This window comes from Drosophila serrata, unplaced genomic scaffold (assembly GCF_035046125.1).
Source record: "Drosophila serrata isolate PLE 108 unplaced genomic scaffold, ASM3504612v1 contig_302, whole genome shotgun sequence".
NCBI lineage: Eukaryota > Metazoa > Arthropoda > Insecta > Diptera > Drosophilidae > Drosophila > Drosophila serrata.
In genome coordinates this window covers 1,398,906-1,422,289 of record NW_028257200.1, presented here as the reverse complement: position 1 = coordinate 1,422,289, position 23,384 = coordinate 1,398,906, and the positions used below count along the sequence as shown (strand labels likewise).

At 37.7% G+C, this 23,384-nt stretch overlaps 6 protein-coding genes across 6 annotated transcripts; 2 read left to right on the top strand and 4 right to left on the bottom strand.

The window, feature by feature from the left end:
- Positions 1-6,587: 6,587 nt before the first annotated feature.
- Try29F (Trypsin 29F) lies at positions 6,588-8,388 on the bottom strand. The gene has a single exon (XM_020947465.2). It carries the CDS (start codon positions 7,443-7,445, stop codon positions 6,669-6,671), a length of 777 nt encoding a protein of 258 aa, XP_020803124.2. The 5' UTR covers positions 7,446-8,388; the 3' UTR covers positions 6,588-6,668.
- On the bottom strand, positions 7,599-8,598 carry LOC110181420 (UPF0585 protein CG18661). The gene is made up of 2 exons (XM_020949161.2): positions 8,458-8,598; positions 7,599-8,381 (listed from the first exon to the last, which is right to left on the bottom strand). Exons 1-2 carry the CDS (start codon positions 8,460-8,462, stop codon positions 7,718-7,720), a joined length of 669 nt encoding a protein of 222 aa, XP_020804820.2. The 5' UTR covers positions 8,463-8,598; the 3' UTR covers positions 7,599-7,717.
- A 149-nt stretch (positions 8,599-8,747) lies between these two features.
- alien (COP9 signalosome complex subunit 2 alien) lies at positions 8,748-10,613 on the top strand. Its single transcript, XM_020947466.2, has 6 exons — positions 8,748-8,960; positions 9,035-9,229; positions 9,285-9,410; positions 9,473-9,954; positions 10,013-10,345; positions 10,401-10,613. The coding sequence occupies exons 1-6, from the start codon at positions 8,907-8,909 to the stop codon at positions 10,543-10,545; spliced, it is 1,335 nt and encodes a 444-aa protein (XP_020803125.2). The 5' UTR covers positions 8,748-8,906; the 3' UTR covers positions 10,546-10,613.
- On the bottom strand, positions 10,368-11,791 carry LOC110179867 (protein rolling stone). The gene is made up of 4 exons (XM_020947467.2): positions 11,321-11,791; positions 11,120-11,221; positions 10,869-11,055; positions 10,368-10,812 (listed from the first exon to the last, which is right to left on the bottom strand). Exons 1-4 carry the CDS (start codon positions 11,640-11,642, stop codon positions 10,596-10,598), a joined length of 828 nt encoding a protein of 275 aa, XP_020803126.2. The 5' UTR covers positions 11,643-11,791; the 3' UTR covers positions 10,368-10,595.
- A 731-nt stretch (positions 11,792-12,522) lies between these two features.
- On the bottom strand, positions 12,523-14,185 carry LOC110179869 (protein rolling stone). The gene is made up of 4 exons (XM_020947469.2): positions 13,534-14,185; positions 13,361-13,462; positions 13,113-13,299; positions 12,523-13,052 (listed from the first exon to the last, which is right to left on the bottom strand). Exons 1-4 carry the CDS (start codon positions 13,853-13,855, stop codon positions 12,833-12,835), a joined length of 831 nt encoding a protein of 276 aa, XP_020803128.2. The 5' UTR covers positions 13,856-14,185; the 3' UTR covers positions 12,523-12,832.
- A 3,033-nt stretch (positions 14,186-17,218) lies between these two features.
- rost (rolling stone) lies at positions 17,219-20,910 on the top strand. Its single transcript, XM_020949167.2, has 4 exons — positions 17,219-17,805; positions 19,680-20,031; positions 20,097-20,280; positions 20,342-20,910. Exons 1-4 carry the CDS (start codon positions 17,704-17,706, stop codon positions 20,529-20,531), a joined length of 828 nt encoding a protein of 275 aa, XP_020804826.2. The 5' UTR covers positions 17,219-17,703; the 3' UTR covers positions 20,532-20,910.
- The last annotated feature ends 2,474 nt before the right edge of the window (positions 20,911-23,384 follow it).

Below are 23,384 nucleotides of genomic sequence, written 5' to 3'. Positions count from 1 at the left end.
TCTCATCTTCTACCTTATGAATATACACATTTAAAATTTAAATATGCCCATCAAGGTAGTACAAGTATGACATGTAGTTGTTTTCCAAACACTTCAATTGGTAAACATCTCTGTTATCATTATTTGATACAAATTAAAAAAAAAAAAAAAAAAACACGTACCTAGCTGAGCCGCCTTGATAAGCCCAGGATAAGCTCCCAGAACGAAGTAGTCACTTTTTCTTTTGTTTTCCAGCCAAGTAAATTAGAAGAGGACTTGCCGTAGGTGAAATTGAAAATCATACATCACAATCGTGGCCATTGCCCAGGACATGCCACGAATAGCTAAGCAGCAACTGTGGCAACCAGAATCCTAAGCCGCTGTCAAGGATGCGTAGGGAATATTACAAATGACAGGACAAATGACTAAGTGCAGTGGCAAAGGAGCCACTAAGAGGGGACACTGGGGACACTCCAATCTGGGAAAAAACTGGGGATCGCCTGCGGTCGAGATTTAAAAAATACGTGTATCCGTGTGTCCAAACAGGTAAACAACGGAATTACAATATGCTTTCTTAAAAATTAAAATGGAAACAAAAAGAAAAAGTGTAGTGGAAAACAAGGAGCAGCGAGCTTTTCTGACAGGACAATAAGCAAGGATAAGCATCAAAATGATGATGATGATGGCGGTGGGGAAGTGGCTCAGAGGGATGGCAAGACAAATACAAACACAAGCATAGATACAGATATGCGACAGGCGACAACGATAGCAAAAGTCGACGAGTCTGACAGTTACATTTTAGTCCTGTTGCGGCTCCTGTTTGTCTACTTTTTCCGCTTTTTGTTCCGCTCCTTGCCGGTCCTGGCCACATTTCCGCTTGCACATTGCATTCGCATTCCGGTCACGTATCCTTTTTAATCCTGACAAGAATATTATTTCCATAAAAAACCCGCACACACACACACACTCACAGCGACAGCGAACTAAGGCCACAACATCCCGGCAGATCAAGCATACGCCGCGTAGGCCATCCAAAGAAGCCATAGACAAGTCTCTATGGCCCAGAAGCAGATGTATTTAATTTTTCTATTATATATTTGCATACAATTTTGGCCTAACTTGAAAATATCTGGAGAATATTTAGCAACTTGAATGCATGCATATTTATTTATTTGAATTTACATATTGTTATACCCTTTCAGATATTATAATTTCATTCAGAAGCTTGAATCGCAGTGAAGGAATGAAGGGGCTACATCGTTAAAATTTTCAAAAATTGACACAAAATTTCAAATTTTTAAATTTTAAAAGACCAAATTGAGTATGCAGATTTTTTAACCAAATAAAAACTAGCACTAGGACTTAAATTAATGCATTTTAGGCTTAGTTATGATTGTTTTTCCAATCGATCTTATGATCGAATCGCAAATTGCAAGAGTAATCAAACTTCGGCTTTGCGAAATTAGTGTCCTTTCACGTTCTATTTAAAGTCCCATATCGTTTAAAGTACATGCTAGAAATAAATTGATGCATTAAGCAATTTATTGAAAAAATTAAAAGATAAATACATATCTTTAAGCTATATTGATTAATAAATGATTTAAATTATCTTCTATGGTCCCTAATAATATCCGGTGATATTTCTAATTTTATTCCTTATAAAAACTGGAATGTTAAGGCTTAATAAAATACCTAGCACGGTAAATATACCACCTAATTGGTATCTTTATTTAAAAAGGAAACTAGGACCTCCTCATTAGCATGCGCTTTGTCGTTGCATAAACAAGTTTTTAATGGATTTTTTTGTTGATGCCAGCAACAATATTTGTCTTCCAAATAACAAATTACAAAAGCTGCAGAATAATTTATTACAATCGAATGTTATTGGGCCAGCTGGACATACACACAAGTCCGCCTGCGGACCAGCTAGGAGAACAACAATGCAGACTTCAGTGCAAACAAATCGACGAACTATAATAATAAGACAATCCCCATGGCAGGACAAGAGATAAAATTAGAGACCGAAGAGGGGCTCCTACACAGGACCCGACTCATTGCATTGTCTGCAGCAGCTGCAAAAACTTTCAACAACAATGAAAGGAAACAAACAAATTTTACATTTTCTATGTCTCGGTGGCTCCCATGAACAACAAACGGGGGTGAAAAAAGGAAAACAAGCGGGAAATGGGAAAACCAAGCCAGAAAAACAATAACAAAAGCGGCTTAAGTACTGCCACAAGTCGTTAGTAGAGGTCGCCACTACTGAAAAAGGCTCAAGCACTTTAAAGGATAAACTCAGCGATGTCAATCGGACCTCGAAAAGAACGGTTCTAATAAATAATTTATTAAGATTTATCCCATTATGTAATTTATTTATATTTTTATATTCTGTAGTTCAACTCACTTTTGCATACATAAATTAATAAAGTAAAAAAGGTATATAAAGTTGTATACCTCTTTTACTTTTATTCATTTACATGAAAAATAAATAGGAATATGTTTTTTAACTGCAGAAGAATAAAATCCAAATAAAAACATTATATTTGCTTTATAAATTTGCTAAATTTCTTAAGAAATCAAGGAAGTGCTGAACGATTTCTTAACCACTTAATTTGTAAAATTGTCAGCACCTATAATAAAAATTCGCAATGTTTGGATGAAATCGAATTTCGCTAGAAATGGCGATAAGCTCACAATATTTATTATTCTTGGTGATTAATACAAGCAATTAATTCCGGACTGGCCACGTGCAACTACGCCGTTTTAAACACATATTATAGGTGTATTTAATATTAATATTAGAGGTGAATTACTTTCAGACGATTGATGAACACGTTAAAAAACTAATTTTAAGAAAAAGTTTTAAAAATATCTAAGCCATCCTTTAGGGTCTAAAATGATTTCTTAACTTAATTGAAAGGTTCTGACTAAAATTATAATACCCCGCAAGGTATAACAATATATATATCAGTAATTACCTATAAGCAGTAAATAACTATGATCAGCAATTAACTATGAGTAGTAATTAACTATGTGCAGGAAGTAACTCTGTACCGAAAGTATCTATGACCAATAATTATCTTTGACCAGTAAGTATCTATGACCAGTAAGTATGTATGATCAGTTACTTACTTTGAACACTAATAAGCAATGACTTGCAACTTTTGTAACACAACACATTTCTGATACTCGGCCGGCAGAAGTCACTTCGTTCCGGGGATGTTAGAACGAGTTGGGAATTATATGCACAGATGTGCGAGATTTGTTTTGGAACAAATTTAAGCTATGTAAATGAAACTATGGAGTTATTCTTCTATATAATTTTACTAGTATATAAGGCAATTCATGGCAAATCGGTGGACTATATATAGCTATGTACATACATATAGCTAACATCTGAACAATCGGACGATTCATAAAACTATGACCTATTATTAACTATGACCAGTAATTAACTATGATCAGTAAGTAACTCTGAACAGCAAGTATCTATGGGCAGTAATTATCTTTGACCAGTAAGTATCTATGCCCAGTAAGTATCTATGATCAGTTACTAACTTTGAACACTAATAAACAATGACTTGCAACTTTTGTAACACAACACATATTTGATACTCGGCCGGCAGCAGTCACTTCGTTCCGGCGATGATAGAACGAGTTGGGAATCATATGCACAGATGTGCGAGATTTGTTTTGGAACAAATTTAAGCTATTTGAATGAAACTATAGAGTTATTCTTCTATAAAATTTTACTAGTATATAAGGCAAGACATGGCCAATCGGTGGACTATATATAGATATGTGCATACATATAGCTAACATATTAACAATGGGACGATTTATAAAACTATGACCTTTTATTAACTACGATCAGTAAGTTTCTATGAACATTAAGTAACTATGAGCAGTAAGTAACTCTGAACAGTAAGTACCTATGGGCAGTAATTATCTTTGACCAGTAAGTATCTATGACCAGTAAGTATCTATGATCAATTACTAACTTTGAACATTAATAAACAATGACTTGCAACTTTTGTAACACAACACATTTGTGATACTCGGCTGGCAAGAGTCACTTCGTTCCGGGGATGTTAGAACGAGTTGGGAATCATATGCACAGATGTGCCAGATTTGTTTTGGAACAAATTTAAGCTGCTTGAATGAAACTCTGGAGTTATTCTTCTTTATAATTTTACCAGTATATAAGTCAAGGCATGGCAAATCGGTGGACTATATATAGATATACATATATGTATATAGCTGCTATAGGACCGATACGAAAAATTTAGGAAAAAAATTATAACTTTTCCAGTTTTCAACACATTTACATAAAACTTGATATATAGCCATTATTTATTAACCTAGATTTTTTTGTAAAATATAATGAAAATCTGACTTCTATATCATATATTTAGCTGCTATACAAACGATCGTTAAAGTAGAGAAAAATGTAAAATGAAAACTGGCATTACTTTATTGTTTTTAACATGCCGAAGTTAACATCCTTTCTTGTTTAATTAGTCTTTTCTATGCAAGCATCGAAATAAATTTAATTATTTTATTAATTTGAAATGTGTTTCGGGTTTAATTTTACGCTGGTCGTAGGTAGGAATATGAATATTTACCACGAACTTAATTTAAATTTAACAAGCAATGTACCTTAATTCGGCCAAAGTTTATATACTCCTGCAGTTATAGCATTAACATTCGACAACTGTTATTAGAGTTGAAATAAACATCGATGTAACAATAATGAGATGAGCTAAGTTAATGATGCTGATCAAGAATATATAAACTTTTTGTATGCTTCTTACTAAATTTAAAATACCCCTTGTAAAGTTATAGAAAGTATGCTGTACCGGAAGCCACTGGAGTTCATTCCAATGAGTTCGTTTGGAGAAAGCCAACACATAGAAAGTTTGCCTTGTAACCCATCTCGACATAACCGTTCAATTTGCAGTTCATGTCTTGAGTTCTTCTTTTTTGTGTTTGGCTCCTTGCTGTTAACCAGTTCACGTGCAAAATTGCAATGACCCAAAGGACACGAGGGAAGGTTCACACACTGACACACCTTCCGGCTGGACCATTTGCTCCCCACCCTGCCTCGATCCCCTTCGTCACCTGTGGTCGCCGTGCTAACTGCCTTGACAACCGTAGATGGGCGAAAGGTAACCGAAAACGTCAACAGGAAAAGTCGGGAGAAACACAACCAAGAATAGGAACACTCGCAGCAATTTGCAGCATTTAATCAACAATTAGTGCGTCCTGGAAAGTGACTGGGAAGACCAAAACGAAAAGAAGACCGACCAAAAGGGGGCATAGCAATCAAGGATGAAAACCAACCGGCATCTGGGCGGCACTCGAAATGAAAACTTATGGCATTCTACCTCCCAATCAATTCACTTTACCTATGACAACTTGCCTCTCTCCTGTTCGTCTTCCTGTGAACTTTTATTTGCCTTTGGGCCAATCATTAAGTAAATTTGCTCTTCGTCTCTGTCTGCAGTTATGGATATGATGTGGTCAGTCCTGCTTCTTCTCTTGTAGACTGTGTCAATATTTGGCTTTAAGGTTTTTTCTGGGTCAATTGGCTTCCGATGAACATGATGATGAATGGACCGTCGGAGGAGCAGCTGCTTCCAAGGCAAGTGCCACAAGTTCTTTGATTGAATTTGTCTCAAAAGCAAAGCAAAAAAACATGGCAATTTAAGGGGGTAGACCACCCTGACATTTTTTAAAAATCTATTTTTTTTTTTTTTAATCAATCTTGACGCTGATATTCTTACGGTCATTTTAAGACATCGGGCTTTAAAATATCTCGTTACTTGTGGATTCTACAGCCATTAGAAGTGAGCGCTGCCGGTATACCGTAGAGTACTTTCTTTATCTTCTTATGCGTTTTTCTCAAAACAACGTTTTTTAAAACGGTGTACATGATTTCTCAAAAACCGCCGGACCGATTCTCTTCAAATTTTTTACACAGCTTCTCTATAATGCCCTCTATGGCATGACGTAGGATTTTTTTGATATGTTTTTTTGTTTTAAAGTTATAAATTTTTAAATCAAAAATTTTGTTAAAAAAAAAAAATTTTTTTTTCAAAGTGCTCCCATTTGCTCAAAAAAAATTATTTTCAAAAACGGCTACGTCATGCTATAGCCATACTTATATAGCTTATAAAAAATGTTTGTTTTTGAATTTCGGATAACAAATGTGGTGTGCAGCATGTACACCATCCGACCATTCCCTAAAAAAAATTCGTTTTTTGACTGGCTATATCTCCGAGGTTCGTAAATATTTTTTTTCTTTAAATAAGTATTTTTTAGTTTAACATATGTACTTTGATGTACTAATAAATAAAAAGTTGTATTCCCAATACCTTAGTCAAAATGAATTTTTGAAAAACCCTCCAATTTTCATGCGTTCAGGGTGGTCTACCCCCTTAAGGAGACTGATAAAATGTTAGACTGAACAACTAACTAACTAACTAGTTCATTTTGGAAAGTATTGGTACCTTTGACCGCTAATCTAATTATACTATCATACTTATTCTTCGGCCCTTAATTAATTAACTAAGGCTTAATTGAAACAAGAATACAATTAACCTAGCTTTAGTTTCAAAAATACGAATTTTGTTATTTAATTAAATCTATATTTGGAAGCAAACAATACACTTTACTCCTCTAACATCTCAAATACCACTTGTTGAGCTTATCCAATTGCGAACCGAGGCAACTCTCGAGTAAACTCCCGGATAACTGGGTCTGGCGCATCCGTAGCCCCAGGAGACGACGCCCCAAAGGATACCGTCAGCGGCCAGCGGACCACCAGAGTCGCCCTGGCAGGCGTCCTTGCCGCCTTCGGGCAATCCGGCGCAGATCATGCGATCCGTGATACTTCCAAAGCTTCCATAGGCCATGGTGCACTGGCTCTGGCTTACTTTCGGCACGGTTACAGCTCTCAGCACGGCCGTGGATTCCTGGGCACTTTGAGTGTTGCCCCAACCGGAAACCAGGACAGGAGTGCCATCTGCAATGTCCGCATCCTGTTCCGGAAGTCCCACAAAGGCCTGGGTCACATTCTGTGCGCTATAATCCTCCAGCTCGAGAAGCGAGAAATCAAAATCGATGGTGTACGCATCGTACTTGGGGTGTCGATGGACTCGCTTGATTCCCACCACCAATCCACCGTCAGCAGTCCGCGAGGAGCCTATCCGGACCTTGGAGAGCAGTATGGCAGAGCCTTCAGTGCAGTGGGCGGCAGTCAGTACCCAACCCTGGGCGATCAAGGAACCGCCGCAGAAGTGATAGCCCCGCTGCAAGGAGACCTGATAGGGAATGTCCTGTATATTCGTCTCCTGACCACCCACAATGCGTCCATCCAGGCGTGGTCGTCTCACTGTGGCCGCCAGGCTTAGATTTGCCAGGAGAATCCCGATGAGAAGCAGCTGAAGAATGGTCCGTTCCATGTCAGAGTCTCCAATGTCCGATCGCTTATGCTACAGGTTCAATCCGATACACCCTTATATAGCACCCACCAATCAATCAGGCCGACTATCAACCGCGATTTCAGGGTCAATCCCTGCACACTCGCCTCACCTCGCATTGTCCACTTGGCCTAGTTTGATGAGCTGGCCGCCAATAAACTTTATTGCCGCGAAATAAACGACATTAACTACTCTACTCCATTGGCGTTATCTAAGAGGGTAATCGATCATTTGTCGTATTCTAGTGCACTATTTTACAGCTTAAGCCAGGTCAGAAACTTGTTGTTGGAGGGCATCTCCACCAGCTTCTCCAGTTGCAGGCCATTTTCCACAGCCACCGCCTTCAGGTCCTTGATGTCGCGAACACCCCAGGAGGCATCTCTGATGCGAAGACTCTTGTCGAAATCTATGTTGCTCTGCGGCGCGAGGACGCCGTCCAGAGCATAGGGTCCGTAGGTGAACATTCTGCCACCTTTCTTCAGCAGCTGCCCGGCAGCCCTAAAGAGTCCGGTGGAACAGGACCAAGGACTGATGTGCATCATGTTGGAGTTGAACATGTAATCAAAGCTGGCCGGTGCTGGAGGCACTTCCCAATCTCTGGGTTCCTGAGTGATGTCCACAAAAAAGGGTTCTCGAATGTTTCCGGTGGGGCAATCCTTTGCGTAGGCGGAAATGGATTCCAGCTGCTGCCTCTCGTACTCCGTTGGCTGGAAGGAGATGTTGGGCAGCAGCGGTGCCAAGTATCCAGCATGTTGTCCCGATCCGGATGCAATCTCTAGAAGCTGCAAGTTCTTTGTTTCCCGGTCAACTTGCCCCAGAAGAGCCTCGGAAATTGGCTGGGAATTCCGGTCCGCGGAGGGATGTGTTCTCTTGGGGAAACTGCAACGGGGAAAGATGTGCAGGAGTCTCTTTGTCAGGCTGTGTGTGTTTTGAGGGTTTTTTGTGTATTTAAATGAAGTAATTCACATATTTAACAAATATGCTAATTGTTTACCTCATTTTGTTGTTGTTTTGTTTGGATACCAATGGCAGAGTTGCCACATCAGCTCACTTAACTAATTTTAAAAAGTTATTCCGGCTGCACTGTGCAATGTTTTTGGGCCAACATGGCAACACTGTATCATACCGGCTTTTTTAACAAGCTTTATTTTAAGGTTTCCCGAATTATTATCACAAAAATATAAAATTTTTCCCTTCTGTTAGCCTCAATTTCTTTTATATGATTTAAAGAAATGATGGTGCAAGATATAAATATAAAGGAATGGCAGCGCTGCCACTTGATTTAGTGTGACCAAATTGGGGAGTTCAAGAATCCGTTCTCGGCATTTTAACTAAACAATTGGACGGTCACAACAAATCCTGCTTTGTGTTTTTGCAAAATACAAAAATTATATTACACAAATTATTTGATTGCCAAGTATATATTATATTCGAAGCTGCAAAATGTCGGACAATGATGACGATTTCATGTGCGACGACGACGAGGATTATGGACTTGTACGTATAGCATGGGAAACCCGGTGTTGCTGCCGGCTTCTGGTGTTTTAATTTGTTGTATTTACCATTTATAGGAGTACTCCGAGGACAGCAACTCGGAACCTGATGTGGATCTGGAGAATCAGTACTACAACAGCAAGGCGCTGAAGGAGGAGGAGCCCAAGGCTGCCTTGGCCAGTTTCCAGAAGGTGCTCGACCTGGAGAACGGCGAGAAGGGGGAATGGGGATTCAAGGCGCTGAAGCAAATGATTAAGATCAACTTTAGGCTGGTAAGAAGGTGCAAGTATAATCTTTACAAGTATCTATAATGTTATCTCTATACAGTGCAACTACGATGAGATGATGGTGCGCTATAAGCAGCTACTAACGTATATTAAAAGTGCTGTGACCAGAAACCACTCGGAAAAGAGCATCAATTCCATCCTGGACTATATATCCACATCAAAGAATGTAAGTATTTAAAAAGCAAGTAATCAGAGAGGAGCTAACTAACTCAACAAATTGATTTCCAGATGGGCCTGCTCCAGAACTTCTACGAAACCACATTGGACGCCCTGCGCGATGCCAAGAACGATCGTCTTTGGTTCAAGACCAACACGAAGCTGGGCAAGCTGTACTTTGATCGCAACGACTTTACAAAGCTGCAGAAAATACTCAAACAGCTGCACCAAAGCTGCCAGACGGACGACGGCGAGGACGATCTAAAGAAGGGCACTCAACTGCTGGAGATATATGCCCTAGAGATCCAGATGTACACGGTGCAGAAGAACAACAAAAAGCTCAAGGCGCTCTACGAGCAGTCCCTTCACATTAAGTCTGCCATTCCGCATCCCCTGATCATGGGCGTGATCCGTGAGTGTGGTGGAAAAATGCATCTTCGGGAGGGAGAGTTCGAAAAGGCACACACCGACTTCTTTGAGGCGTTCAAGAACTACGATGAGAGCGGCTCTCCCCGTAGAACCACCTGCTTGAAGTACTTGGTTTTGGCTAACATGTGAGTTTAAATCAAATACTAATAATTCAAGGAGATAATAGTTCCATTTCGTTCTAAGGCTGATGAAATCTGGCATCAATCCATTCGACTCCCAGGAGGCCAAGCCGTACAAAAACGATCCCGAGATCCTGGCCATGACTAATCTCGTCAACTCCTACCAGAACAATGACATCAACGAGTTCGAGACCATCCTGCGTCAGCACCGGAGCAACATAATGGCTGATCAGTTTATTCGGGAACACATCGAGGACCTATTGCGCAACATTCGCACTCAGGTGCTCATTAAACTGATTAGACCCTACAAGAACATCGCTATACCCTTCATTGCCAATGCCCTGAACATCGAGCCAGCAGAGGTAGAGAGTCTACTAGTCTCCTGCATCCTGGATGAGTAAGAAAACGCTTGACGGCGCTGAGAATTCAACTTATATTTATTTCTTCTTCAGCACTATTAAGGGACGCATCGACCAGGTCAACCAGGTGCTTCAGCTGGATAAAATCAATAGCAGTGCATCGCGTTACAATGCCCTGGAGAAGTGGTCCAACCAAATCCAATCACTGCAGTTCGCGGTGGTCCAGAAAATGGCTTAACTACCCTATTCTAAAACCTTTAAACCGATTATAATTGATCAAAAAATGAATTAAACAGCTAAAGATGATTCCTTGTGAGCAGTTTCTGTTGATTGTGATTCCTCTTGACTTTTTCCGCAACATTTGTACATCGACAACCGCAAGCGGTAGATGCCGAAGGCCAACAGGGAAAAGCAACAAATCAAAGCCAGACTGGCGCAAACAAACCCAATTGCTAGACCAGGACGTGCCCAGTCTAGGGCGTAGTAAATAAACCGATTTCCATCCCTGTTGGATTAACAATAAAAGAAGTGCACTAGAACAATTAAAAAGCCACCGCTTACATGTCAGTGCCGCCAGCCCAATAGTAGATCAATGAGTGCACCAGGAAGATAAGCACTACGGAAAGGGGATAGATACCATGCAGGAGACGAGCGGGATAGGCCACCATAAAGCAGTCGAAGACCATGCATATCGAGTTGAAGGCATGACACCACAGGTTATACAGCTCTCCTGCAATTTCAGGCTGGGCTACGGATGGATAAGTCTTTAATACTTTTCAACCAAAGATAATAAGGTCCTTGGTACAACTTACTAGATGAAAGAGCGGCCCAAAAGACCAGCGTAATCAGCATTGATAGCACAGATGTTGTAAAATGAGAGATCCAGTAAATCTTGAGGGATCGACTGCCAGGTTCTACAAGTATCAATGTTCTCATATAACTTAAAAGTAACACTTAAGTTGCAGTGCAAATGGGTCATACGAAATGGACTTTATACTGCAATTTTTACATACCGAAATAGGCGGGGTTAATGTAGTATATCGTTGCGATTACAGCCCCAAAGGTACAGGTAAATAAACACAGTGTAAATCCCCAGTCGGTAAGGAAAATGAACCAACGACCGCCGTTAAAGTCCTGCATCATGCTCCCGATAACGCCAGCGGCAAAGAAAGCGGCCAGAAACCATCGGTACAAAACCCAAATTATATTTCGGTCTCCTTTTTGCCATTGCGAGCGACAAAAGACTCCGGGATCTTCATGATAAAGCGAGAATTTCGAGCGCTGGAACTCCTCCTTCAAGGGCTGACAGCAGGATTCCTGGCTTTTATCGACCATTTCGGCTAACTGGATTTGGAGGACTTCGAATAGAAGTTACTGCTTCGCCGGTAGAATGCAGACTGACAGCGGCCCAGGTGTTCAATAGTCATTAATAGGGGCCAACACATTCCCGCACATTGTTTCGGCTTGAATGGTGCGATACACGCCGTCTGAATTATCACGATCCTTATCATCCTAGTGAGCAACGTATATGTCTGATTCGGCAGTGGTGCACGCCCCCGATAAGACCCCCAACGTGGACAAGGTCGGTTTGGAGCGGTCAACGAAATCGAACTTCGAGACGAGGAACATTAATCTCCTTTCTAGCGCAGTCGCTTTAGCCATTATTGGAATTTAGAAGCACATTTTTCGGGGTTTCCATATGTATATATGTTTGCATATGCAGGTGATGGTCGTAAAACCGAAAACTGGTTAAGAACTTTTGATAATTTTCAAGTGTCGTATGTTCTTTCCTCTAGTGACGCGGCAATTACTAGTTTTCTTGCAATGATTTAAATCTCTAGATAATTAACTATAGTTATATATAAAGCAGTTTAGTTTAAACAAGTTTTAAGCAAATCAGAACTCAGCTATCAATAAGTAAAATTTCCAAGATAGGGATTATTAGTTTAACACTTGTATAGCCACTATCAACTTGTCTCAAATGTGTACGAATATGAAATATTACAAAAGACTTGTTATTGCCATTGATACCGGCGGGAATACCAATTTGTAGGTGATAAGTTTATGTACAAACATAGACCCAATGTTGATGTCAGTACATATAAACCTTAGCTGATTGACATCAGCCAATTCACTAGTAGGAAAATACCATGTTCTACTATCTCACGAGCTTTGAAAATCAGATATCATTGTCTGGCATTTATAATAATAAAAATTCGATAAGTATTTCCCAAGTTTTATCTAATTTAAATAACATTTTAGGAACATTAGAATGTATAAGACTGTAAGATTAATTTAATAACCTAGTATTGTTATGGAATATGGTTTATTGGTTGATATTTCTAATAAATATTTTTGATCACTCTTTTTTTACCATTTTAGGCTAATACCTTCTCCACCAGAGACTGTAAAAGCTAAGATACTTAATGAACCGGTGGCAGGACTATCTTTAGGATTCCACAAAGAAATCAAATAACCCTTCTATTGCTTTTCTAAAACTCTTTTAGAAGAATTCTTTAGAATTTTCAAGCAACATGCCTTGGCTCAATAGGAGGAGGAGCTGTCGTGGCTGGGATTTCCTCAGGTTTTCTACAGCAACATTCTTGCATTGAGATACGTAATCTATAGAAACCAAATACCAGCACACAAAAGAAGCTAACCAACACCACACATCCACAAACAGTTCCAATGGCCAGACCGGGTCGTTCCCAATCCAAGATGAAGTAGATGAATCGATTGCCCATCCTGTGGATTTGTAAGAAAGTTAGCAATAGACTCCTTGTCTTAATTCGTATTTATACTTACGGATCAACTCCGCCGGACCAAAAGTATATCAGGGAGAAAATCCCATAGGTGATGCCAGCTGTAAAAGGATACACAAAATGCATGATCCGTGTTGGAAAGGCCACCATGAAGCAGTCAAAGATCATGCAAACCGAGTTAAAGGCATGAGCCCACAAATTGTACAGCTCAGCTCCCATTTCAGGCATTGCTATAAAGATATTTATTTATTATTAGTAATTATTCGGTAATAATTAATAAGTTCAACTCACAAGGATAGAGAGCAGCCCAGAAAACCAAGGTAATCAGCATGGCAAGCACCACAGTTGTATAGTGAGAAATCCAATAGATCTTTAAGGCCCAACTTCCAGGAGCTGAAAAATAGTACATGTTAAATGAAATGATAAGAAAAGAAATGAATGAATGCCGCCAGGCTATTACTCACCAAAATAGGAGGGTCTGATGAAGTAAATCGTGGCCAAAACAGCGCCATAGGTGCAGCAGTAGAAGCACAACGAGAAGCCCCAATCCGTCAGATAGATGAACCAGCGTCCACCGTTGAAGGTGCTCACCATGCTACCAATGACTCCGCCTGCAAAGAATGCCGCCAGGATCCATCGATATAGAAGCCAGATCAGATTGCGATCCCCCCTCTGCCACTGGGAGCGACAAAAGGCACCAGGATCATCGTAATGCAGCGAGAATTTGGAACGCTGGAACTCCTCCTTGAGGGGCAGACAGCAAGGCTCCTCACTCTTATCCCGCATACTCGAGGCTGGGTGGACGCGTCGTCGGGTTCGCTGGACTAGGAGGGCCAAAAGAGTCCAGAGCAGGTGACTGACTCGCCGGTAGATCGCAGACTGGCGGAACCATGTGTCGCAGGTGTCGAATACCCGGAGTCGAGGGCCATGTTTTCCGCAAATCGTTTCGGCCAGAATCGAGGTAATCGTGGAGTGTGATAGGAACCGCTCCGGCGGCTATCTCGGTCTTTATCACCCGAACGAGCACCGTTTATGTCTAATTCGTACGCCACCCCGATAAGGCCTGGAACTCGGACGTGGATGTGGACAAGCTTCAGCAGATGCCTAGACCAAATTGAACTTTTACACCGGCCCATGGCTGGGAATTTTCCCACCTCATTAATATCCCAAATTGGGTGGAGTCCAATCGATGATTGTGAATTTTTAAACATTTTTGGGAATTTTCGCATATGCATATCGTTCGGTCATAAACCTATTGATAAACCCTCGTATTCCTCAAGTGTCGGTGGTTTTTTCTCTGTGACAAATCAAGTGCTGTCAGACTCGTTCCCACCAGACTTGGAAGCGATAAGAGTTCGCAAAAAAAAAAAAAAACTATTCAATCGGCGAACAGTAAATTCCAATAAACGGTTAATATTAAAAATATTAACCGTCGAAATGTATGGGTAAGATTAAGTCCCTTCTAAGAAAAGCTTATTTTCCGGCAAGCCAATCTAAAGAATTAAATTAAACAGGTCCCTTACCGATACCCAGTTAAGTATTTTCGAACTGAGAAAACATAACTAGATTTCGAAAATCGTAATATGTGTTCCAGAATTTTTGGGGGGAATTTCAGTAGGACAAAGCGGAAGTGTAATTTGTGGTTTCTTAAACAAAAAATTAGAAAAATGATGTTCCTAAAGGTATTAAAAAGTGAATAAAGGGATTAAAAACGAAGGGAGGTAACCTTTCAGTTAGCCATATATGATGATCATGACTTTTATTCGGAAACCACTATATTCTTCACTATATTCTTCAATACATCAATATTTAAATATTTAAAATATTTATGAATTTTTGACAATTCCATGATGCTACAAAATATCAAAACTAAGCAAAAAATGCATTAAATTCAATTCGGAAAGCTTTTCTTTGTTAGTTTTTAGACGGTAAACAAATTTGCATATAATTATAATTTTTTTTAAATATTTTGAAAAATATTTCAAAATTTATATTTTGACCGGGCATGGTTAGATCAACTCGGCTTTTGATGCTGATCAAGAATATATATGATTTATAGAGTCGGAAAAGTTTCCTTCACAGGGTTACAAGCTATTTACTAAAGTTGGAATACCCTGCAAATATATTGTATATATTTAATTTCCTATTACCTATTATTTATGTTAGTTAGTCGTGTGTTAAACAGTGTAATGAATCATAGATTACCCGAGAATATTGACAAACTGAGCAAATTGTTTAAGAACTTTTAAAAAGCTTTTGGGAAATACAGGGTGTTTCTTAAATGTTAAACGTAAGACAATAAAACAAGCACTTTATATTTATAAGTTTCCAATTCCTTCCAGCTCTTCATTCCCTAAAGGTTGGAAAATTTCCCATACTTTCCATTGTTTACTTGATGATGAGGGGAGGCTACTTGAATTTCCATTGCGCTACTTAAATCCAAAAAATTTCCAATGTTTACAAAACAACTAATCTCTGGTTTCCATTTAATGTAATCAGAAAACACGCCGTCTGTTGCTCATCTGGAAAATTCCTTTAAAAAGCAAAACTCGTGGTCAATCGTTCAATTAATCGTCTTGATTCCCACCGAAGAAGAAATTGTGCAAAGTGTCAATTTGAAATGTGTTTTTCTTGAAATCGAAATTCAATTATAATTTATTTATGCAATAAAGAACCAATTTCAATTTGTCTTCACGGCTATCTTTACAACAAGTGCCGACGACACTTTCGATCTGTGATTCCCGTCCGTCCAATGGCAAGGTCAGATATTGGGGTAACGAACCCGTAACCCCTCCGATGAGTTATAACCGGAGGCGGGCTCCGAAATCGACACCGGGAATGATATGCAAATTAGCCGGAATGTCGATATGTAATAGATGCTGGAACGTTTAATAAACGGTTCAATTTCAATTGCACAAATATGCCAGCAAGAGAGTCGGATGGATATATGAACGAGTATGTATGGATGCTCTTTGCCTATCTCAATAGGGTAGCAAATAAATACGACTACTTTATTCCCCTGATTATATTTGATTAATATATACTTTAGTACACATATTCCGTAAATAACCAGTTTTATAATTGTTGCCTTAAAAGCTTTTGAGTAATGTTTTCAATCTGCGAATACAGCTGATCAAATATTAAATTAACTTTATTTCTTTGGAACAAAATATAAATAAAGATCAAATCTAAAACAAAATATTTCTTTAGAAAGGCACTGCAATAACATATGGTCTTCATATGGGCGTTAACGCCCTTTTACGTCAATATAATTTTCCACGAAATATACTTGTTTGCCAATAAACAAACAAATAAAATTAGTGCTTTAAGTATTATTATATTTAATGCAAATTAAATACAATAGAATAACATTTATTACGAAATCTACTTGTTTGTCTATAAAAACAAACAAAAAACGTAATCCCAATATTATTAGAATAAAATAAATATTAAAAAAAAAATACAATTAACTTCCAGCAATTTTCAGATTTAATTCTTTGTATATATTTGTATTGATTTTAAATGATTAAACCAATTATTATTAATAATACTTCCTAAAAATTAAGTTTCCATTAAAAACCCAAACACTTTGCATTGTAAATTTTTATAAAAAACAAAACTCTTTATAAATCTCAGTGAAACTGAACTTTAGTCAATAATAAATTGTTATCTGAAGCGATATTTAATTAAAACCCAATTAGCGATTCTTGAAGTGCGTGAAAGCTCTCTCCGTGGATTAGATAAGGTCGAACTTTTACCCCGTATTGCTTATCGCCAGACGGGTATGATGTCTGTGCCATTTTTGGATAATGTAGGTCATCGCCAAGTGCTGCACGGCAATTGGAACTCTGGCATTTTTTTTCTTGGGTGGTTCAGCTTAATGGCGATCTTAATTGGGGCGACCTTTATGGCTTCAAGTTCAAAGCTGGTCAATGGTGACAAATGTGTGTGTGAGTGGCGATACGCAGCTGTCAATAGTGATCACTGATACAAATATTATCTTGTGTAAAAAACGATTCCCACCAGCAAGAGAGATGGGCGGCTTTTGCCATCCGACACTCGTTTTGGCGGGCGGCTGCTCCACATATTTAATTGAATTTAGCGGCGATGTCGCTATAAAGCAATGATATTGCAACTATAAAGCCCGATACGCCACTGGTCAGTTTTCCCATTTCCCGTTAGGCATCCGATGTGCAAAGTGATCGTGCGCCGGAGTGATCTTTGAGTTCCGATCGATCGATCTATCAGTCAGTTCGTCGTTGGGAATCGAACGAGTAAGCGCGCCTCCGGACTTCGAAAAAGCCCCAAAAGCCCCATTTCAAGATCGGGGAACCCGCTCCTCCTCCTCCTTCTTCTCTGCTCCTTCTCCACTTACTCTCTCTCTCTCCTTCTATCTCCCTATACCTCTCTCTCTCTCTCTCTCTCTCTGTTGGTGCTCGTGCGCGTCGTAAACATAACTCAGAAAGCACTGGCAAAGTCACACGAAAAAGGTTCTCAACGCCAGTTGCCGGTCACAAGCGACTCAGGTCGGAAGTCTCCCCTCCTCGAAAAATTCCCCTTAAATTAAAATCCTGTTTCGCGATTAAAATAAATAAAACATATTACAGTTAAACATAATAGAAATATATGAAATCATGCAACTTTTCGACGACTTTTGCAAATGCTTCAACAAGGAACTGCAGCGGGCAAACTTTGGCTTCTCATACAATCGCGTTCATCTGTTCTACAGATCGCAGGTGAGGAGAGTTCCCCTTAATTACAGTCCAAATACTGCAGCCTTATCGGTGCTGTAACTGCTCAGGTGTATCATACGAGTAGTTCAAATAGCAGTAGCAAAAAATAAAACAAACCCAAGACATTGTAAGTCCCCCGTCATTAGTGAATGTTGGAGGAGTTCTAACCGTTAGTGTGACATCATTGCAGGCACGTGTTTCTGAAACACAAACAAATATATATGTAAATATATGTATAACAGGCTTATGGTACAACCCCCAAAAAAATGGGAATGGTGACCCCGAAATTCTTATACAAAAAAATTCCGCGAATTTGTGTGACGTACTTCTAAACTACCTGAGAGACACCTAGATAAGTGCAGTATAAAAAATATTTTTGATAAGAATAACCATCAGTAAAGGGGAGGCAACACTTAACAAAATTAACTAAGAACCTAAGTTCACAAGAAAAATTAAATAAAGCAAATAACTCTGAGTAAAATGTAACGAGTGTCAGAAATGAATATAAAAAGAATTATATTATAGAAACACTATGACATAGGGTCATAGGAGACATCGAAACATCTTGGTTTGGTTAGAATACAGCATAAAATTAAAGGAGGAATGCATAAAAGTTCTAATTAGAGTGAATACACACACGAAATGTGGAAGCATGCATAGAAAATACACTCACAGGCGATGTTTATTCACTTGAATTTAATTAGCGTAGCTTAACTAAAAGCAATGCCCCCTACAATCGTTAGATCATTCATTTGTGGAGTATACATATAACTATAGCAACTTCAGAAGTGTAACTCACATTGGCTGGGAGTTTAATAGAATGTTTATGAATGGAAAGCTGTGAAAACAAGCAACTTTTATAAATATTGATCGAAACCGTATTGTGCCAGACACACAAAAATCTAAATCATAAACAACAGAATTTAAGCCACAATTATACAAATAAAGTGTTGACTGGTTAAAAGTCGGCAATCTTACTTTATCTAGATACCGCGCACTTTGAATAAGGCAATTGTTAACTTTTAGTGTTTTCCTGCATTAAAGAGGCTTTCAAAAAATAAAAATATTTTTCAGCTTATCAAAGTAATCAAATTCTGAGTCATTTTAAAAATACCCGATCGCAATGGGCTCCCTAAAACGTTAACCCCCAGACGAGCGACGCAAAAACTTCTGGGAATTCTGCCATAAAAGAATTACACATTTTTGCCAATAGAAAGCTAATCAAAACAAACAAGGAACCAGATAGCAATATAGTTTTGGAGCATAACGCTATAAATATGCCGGCCAGACCTTATCAGACCGATGTCCATAAATATCCATGGCGAACCGCGTAATCAGGGGACTATCGACAAATGATTGCATTTCCGCATAAAACAAAATTAAGTACAAATCAAACTAATTTAATTAGTATTAGGCACGCGTAAAACAGAGACTTTGAATCGAAGGACAAGTGTGACTAGCTAGACAGGCCCGATTCTGACTACGTCATTGGGAGTGATAAGCAGAAAGTCATGATAAGAGATGCCATAATCATTTACGGTTTGTTTTTGTTAATTTGAACAGGCAAAGGTGTGGAATATAAAAATTAATATATTACGTAAATTGAAATTAGATCATAGTGCAAGGGTTAAATATTTGACCGCGATTAGGACTAATAGAAATTTCCATTTAGAGCTCTATAATAACCATCAATATATATAACCATCAACAATGTAAGTTTAGAACTTACAAATACGTCTAAATCGCATATTACAAAATGTTTGAAACTTTATTTGTAGTGGAAACAAATTACTTAATTATTTAGTATGTTATTTAAAGTGCAACATATTTCTTTAAAAAAATTTAACTGATTTAAAACCTTTTACTTTTCCAAATAGTGGCAAAAGGATGACACCAATACAATATATTTGCTGTATCGATGGATCTGGGCCCTGTTCTTTCTGGGAGTCTATATAATGTGCATGATTATTCAGTTTTGCGATGGCAAATTCTTCATCTATATGACCAACTGGGGATATGGCCTCGGAACAATCACTATGCTAATCTCTGCGGTACATGTCACCTGCTGGCATTTTGATCTGAGGAACACAAGGAGTTTGGTCCAGGAATCTGGTAAAAAGGCGGAGACTTCGAGGGGACTGAAGATATACTGGTGGCTATACAATATGACCCTATCACTGGCATTGATTATATCAACGGTCTATTGGGTGTTTCTCCATGGCAGAATGAGTGAGTAGAGTTGTCTATCTGATCCTAAGATTGACCCAATTTAAATCATTTTTGATCTTTAACAGACAAACCCACACGCTTTCCGGCTATTAGCATTATTACCCATGGCCTAAATACTGTAATGATCCTGATTGACTTCCTGGTTGTGGCATTTCCCTTGAGGCTCCTTCATATGGTGTACAGCATGAGTGCGGCAATCTTTTTCTTTGTGTTCACCCTCATCTATCACTTTTGCGGAGGCACAGATGAGTGAGTTCTAGTAAAACCCGCATTCGATTTAAAACTCATTAGTTTACCTTATACCCTGCAGATTTGGCAATCCCTACGTATATCCCATTCTGGATTGGAATCAGCCCAAGCGTTGTCTGGTGACCTTTGTGGGCATCTTTGTGCTCATCCTGTGCTATTGGATACTGCTCTTTGGACTGCATAAATTAAAGAGAATGTTCAACAGGGCCTTCAGTGTGGTCTGGTCCCCGCATTCAGTTGGTTTGATATAAGGAACATCGCCTCATTAGCACCCTCACTTCTATAGGATTCTCTAATTATCACCAGCATTGCATTTTATTTCAACATTAACACACACGCACAACACACACACACTCGCATGCATTTATTTATGTCTAGTATTTCTATAGTAAGTTTTAATCTTCTTGGTTCCTTAACGTTGAATTGGTTTAGTTAGGTTAATAAATAATGATTTTGTTACTATGTTACATTTATGGATGGGATAGTATAAATATGAAAATTGTTGAAATACTCTATTGATGCCATCACATTATACGGGATGCATTCAGAGAACTATGGAATTGTATAAACACATAACAAGACAATATATGTATATAACGAAAATCGAAATAAAAGAAGTGTACATAAGAAGCTAATGTTATTTTAATAAGAATATGTGACGGTACTGAAAACTAAGTAAATAGGGGATATAAAAAATATATATACAATTAACCCATTTAATCTCAATTACAAGATTATTATGAAATATAATAAATATATTAATTGCTTAAGGTCATAATAACGTATATAAGATTAAATACTTTCAGTTTATGGTTTTAATGAACTTAATTAGAAAGCGAAATAATAAGAAGGGAAACAGTTTAAGTTACTTGAAAAATACTTTTAATCAAATATCCATTATTAAATATTTTAACTAAATTTATAAAAGTATTGCCAATATATTTTATGGAACGACGCAAAAGAACAGGCAGCTGTACATACATGTTTTCAAACAAACCAGAAACAGTTTTGGTACAATTCTACATAATATTTAATTCTTTTAAACTCTTGAACCCTTTATTTAGCAATTTAAAATGTTGCTGTGAACGTACCACACGATTTTTTTAAGCATTTTTCTATTACTTTCAGAGACCTCGGTGTCGCTAAATGACTAAATTATTGAAAAGTTGAGTTTATTTTGGAATATATATTATATATTACACCCTTGGAGGGTTCATAATGTTAGTCAGAAGCTTAAAAAAAAGTGAAGGACTATAAATCATATATATTGTTGATCAGCATTAACAGGCGAGTCGATCTAGCTTGAAATTTTCAAAAATTGGTAAAAATTGTACTTTTTTTAAATTTCAAATTGAGTATGCAGATTTTTTAACCTTACAAAAACTAGTCTAGAATTTCTTTCCGATTTAAAATGAAGGCATTTTTGGCTTTGTTAAGTTATAACTTTTTAAAATTGGATTTGTACAACAAATAGTCACAACAAATATCCATAAATGTCAATTTAAAAATTGCGAAACTTTTAAGCTTTGTTATGACTGATTTTCCCTACGATTCTATAAATTAATGTCAATAGGTACTACCCCAACTAATTTAATATTAAGATAAAGAGTCAAGCTCTCAACCAAATAAGTCTGTTTTTAAACGATATGTTCTAAAGAAATATAACTAACTAGGCATTAATCATTATTCTTAAATATAATTCAATCATTTCCCTTAGAATTATTTCCAATTCCCTTCCTCTAATCATTTTGCACAGCTAAAAATGATGTTTTTAAAGCTCTACAGAAAAGTTAATCAGGTTCAATGACACAAAGAATTGGGTAACGAGAATTATATTTTTATGTGGCTCTGATTCCTAACCCAGGTTGTAGTTTTTCAATGGAGTTGTGACTCATCATTTTCATTGTAAGTTTGTAATTAGATTACAGATCTTTTTAACAAGAACGGTTAGTATTCAGTTCTTTGTTAAAGTGAACAAACTTCATTGCAGTTATTAAGACATTGCAAAAAGTAAAGAACTCCCAATTTTTTTTACCAAACTGTACCATCAGCTAAAAACTTCTTTTGTTTTTCTTTTGGCTCTCAAACATTTGCCAAATATAAGCACACATAAAACACACACTTTGATGAACGAGTAATTAAGCCCAAAGTGGATAACAGAGAAGGGCAGAAAGCTGAGCCGAAAGCATCCATCGTGTTTTATGGCTCTTTTATCGTTCTGACAAAATCGTTACACAGGGAAAAATAGCATATAAATTTATATAAAAATTTATTAGATAGATAGATTAGATATTTTCAATGTAAAACAAAAGCTTTTGATTAACTTTAATCTTTAATCTTTAATAAAACTTCACATTGTCTTTAGATATTTATATTTTTTAAGTACAAGTTTAATTGCATTTCCTAATGAGCATAGCTTATTAACTATAACTTTACTCTTGTATACAATATTTAATTTTTTAAAACAATTTAATAACAAAGGAATATTTTTGCATTTTCAGTGCTCACTATTATTATTTTTACTTTTAATTAATAGTGATCATCTTATTAAATTTCCAATTAAACTAATGGTGATCATTATCACAAAATATAAATAAGCTGCATTTGATTTATAAGTGAGCTTAATTATTTAATTTCAGATCAGTAATTTTTAGTTTAACTTGTGCACAATTCTTGCGTCAGTTAAATTTTAATTATTAAAGGTTTTAGAAAAAGGCCTAATTTGAGTAACTTTTCCCTCTTTTCATCCCTTAGAATAGTAATTGATCGGAAAAGGTTTTTCTGGGAAAATGTAGTGATTTTTCCCCGTGTATATCTATAGCAACGTGGAGCGACTCTCTCTCTCTCTCTCTGGCACACACACTAACAAACACAGCTGCCAGCACACCTGGCTGCGTCGACGTTGACGTCGCAGCAGCCGCGTCTGCGCTCACGTTAACTGCGGACGCCCATCCACATAGTAACGATAGCAACCGAGAGTTCATGTCAGGTAACTTCTTTATAAAAATGCTGATTTCAAAATCAAATTGTATTATTTAACGAGGTTATTTTAAAGTTACGATTATACTTCTAACTCTAAAATTGTTTGCTAACCATTTATGTTA

What these genes read in the sequence shown, in the direction of transcription:
- Try29F (XM_020947465.2), bottom strand. Translation starts at nt 7,445, where the DNA reads ATGGAACGGACCATTCTTCAGCTGCTTCTCATCGGGATTCTCCTGGCA.
- alien (XM_020947466.2), top strand. Translation starts at nt 8,907, where the DNA reads ATGTCGGACAATGATGACGATTTCATGTGCGACGACGACGAGGATTAT. An exon ending in ACGACGAGGATTATGGACTT is followed by an intron (nt 8,961 to 9,034) that starts GTACGTATAGCA and finishes TACCATTTATAG; the next exon opens with GAGTACTCCGAGGACAGCAA. An exon ending in GTCTCCTGCATCCTGGATGA is followed by an intron (nt 10,346 to 10,400) that starts GTAAGAAAACGC and finishes TTTCTTCTTCAG; the next exon opens with CACTATTAAGGGACGCATCG.
- LOC110179867 (XM_020947467.2), bottom strand. Translation starts at nt 11,642, where the DNA reads ATGGTCGATAAAAGCCAGGAATCCTGCTGTCAGCCCTTGAAGGAGGAG. An exon ending in TTGGGCCGCTCTTTCATCTA is followed by an intron (nt 11,056 to 11,119) that starts GTAAGTTGTACC and finishes ATCCATCCGTAG; the next exon opens with CCCAGCCTGAAATTGCAGGA. An exon ending in TGGGCTGGCGGCACTGACAT is followed by an intron (nt 10,813 to 10,868) that starts GTAAGCGGTGGC and finishes TTAATCCAACAG; the next exon opens with GGATGGAAATCGGTTTATTT.
- LOC110179869 (XM_020947469.2), bottom strand. Translation starts at nt 13,855, where the DNA reads ATGCGGGATAAGAGTGAGGAGCCTTGCTGTCTGCCCCTCAAGGAGGAG. An exon ending in CATCAGACCCTCCTATTTTG is followed by an intron (nt 13,463 to 13,533) that starts GTGAGTAATAGC and finishes ACTATTTTTCAG; the next exon opens with CTCCTGGAAGTTGGGCCTTA. An exon ending in CTGGGCTGCTCTCTATCCTT is followed by an intron (nt 13,300 to 13,360) that starts GTGAGTTGAACT and finishes ATATCTTTATAG; the next exon opens with CAATGCCTGAAATGGGAGCT.
- rost (XM_020949167.2), top strand. Translation starts at nt 17,704, where the DNA reads ATGCAACTTTTCGACGACTTTTGCAAATGCTTCAACAAGGAACTGCAG. An exon ending in GTTTCTCCATGGCAGAATGA is followed by an intron (nt 20,032 to 20,096) that starts GTGAGTAGAGTT and finishes GATCTTTAACAG; the next exon opens with ACAAACCCACACGCTTTCCG. An exon ending in TTTTGCGGAGGCACAGATGA is followed by an intron (nt 20,281 to 20,341) that starts GTGAGTTCTAGT and finishes TATACCCTGCAG; the next exon opens with ATTTGGCAATCCCTACGTAT.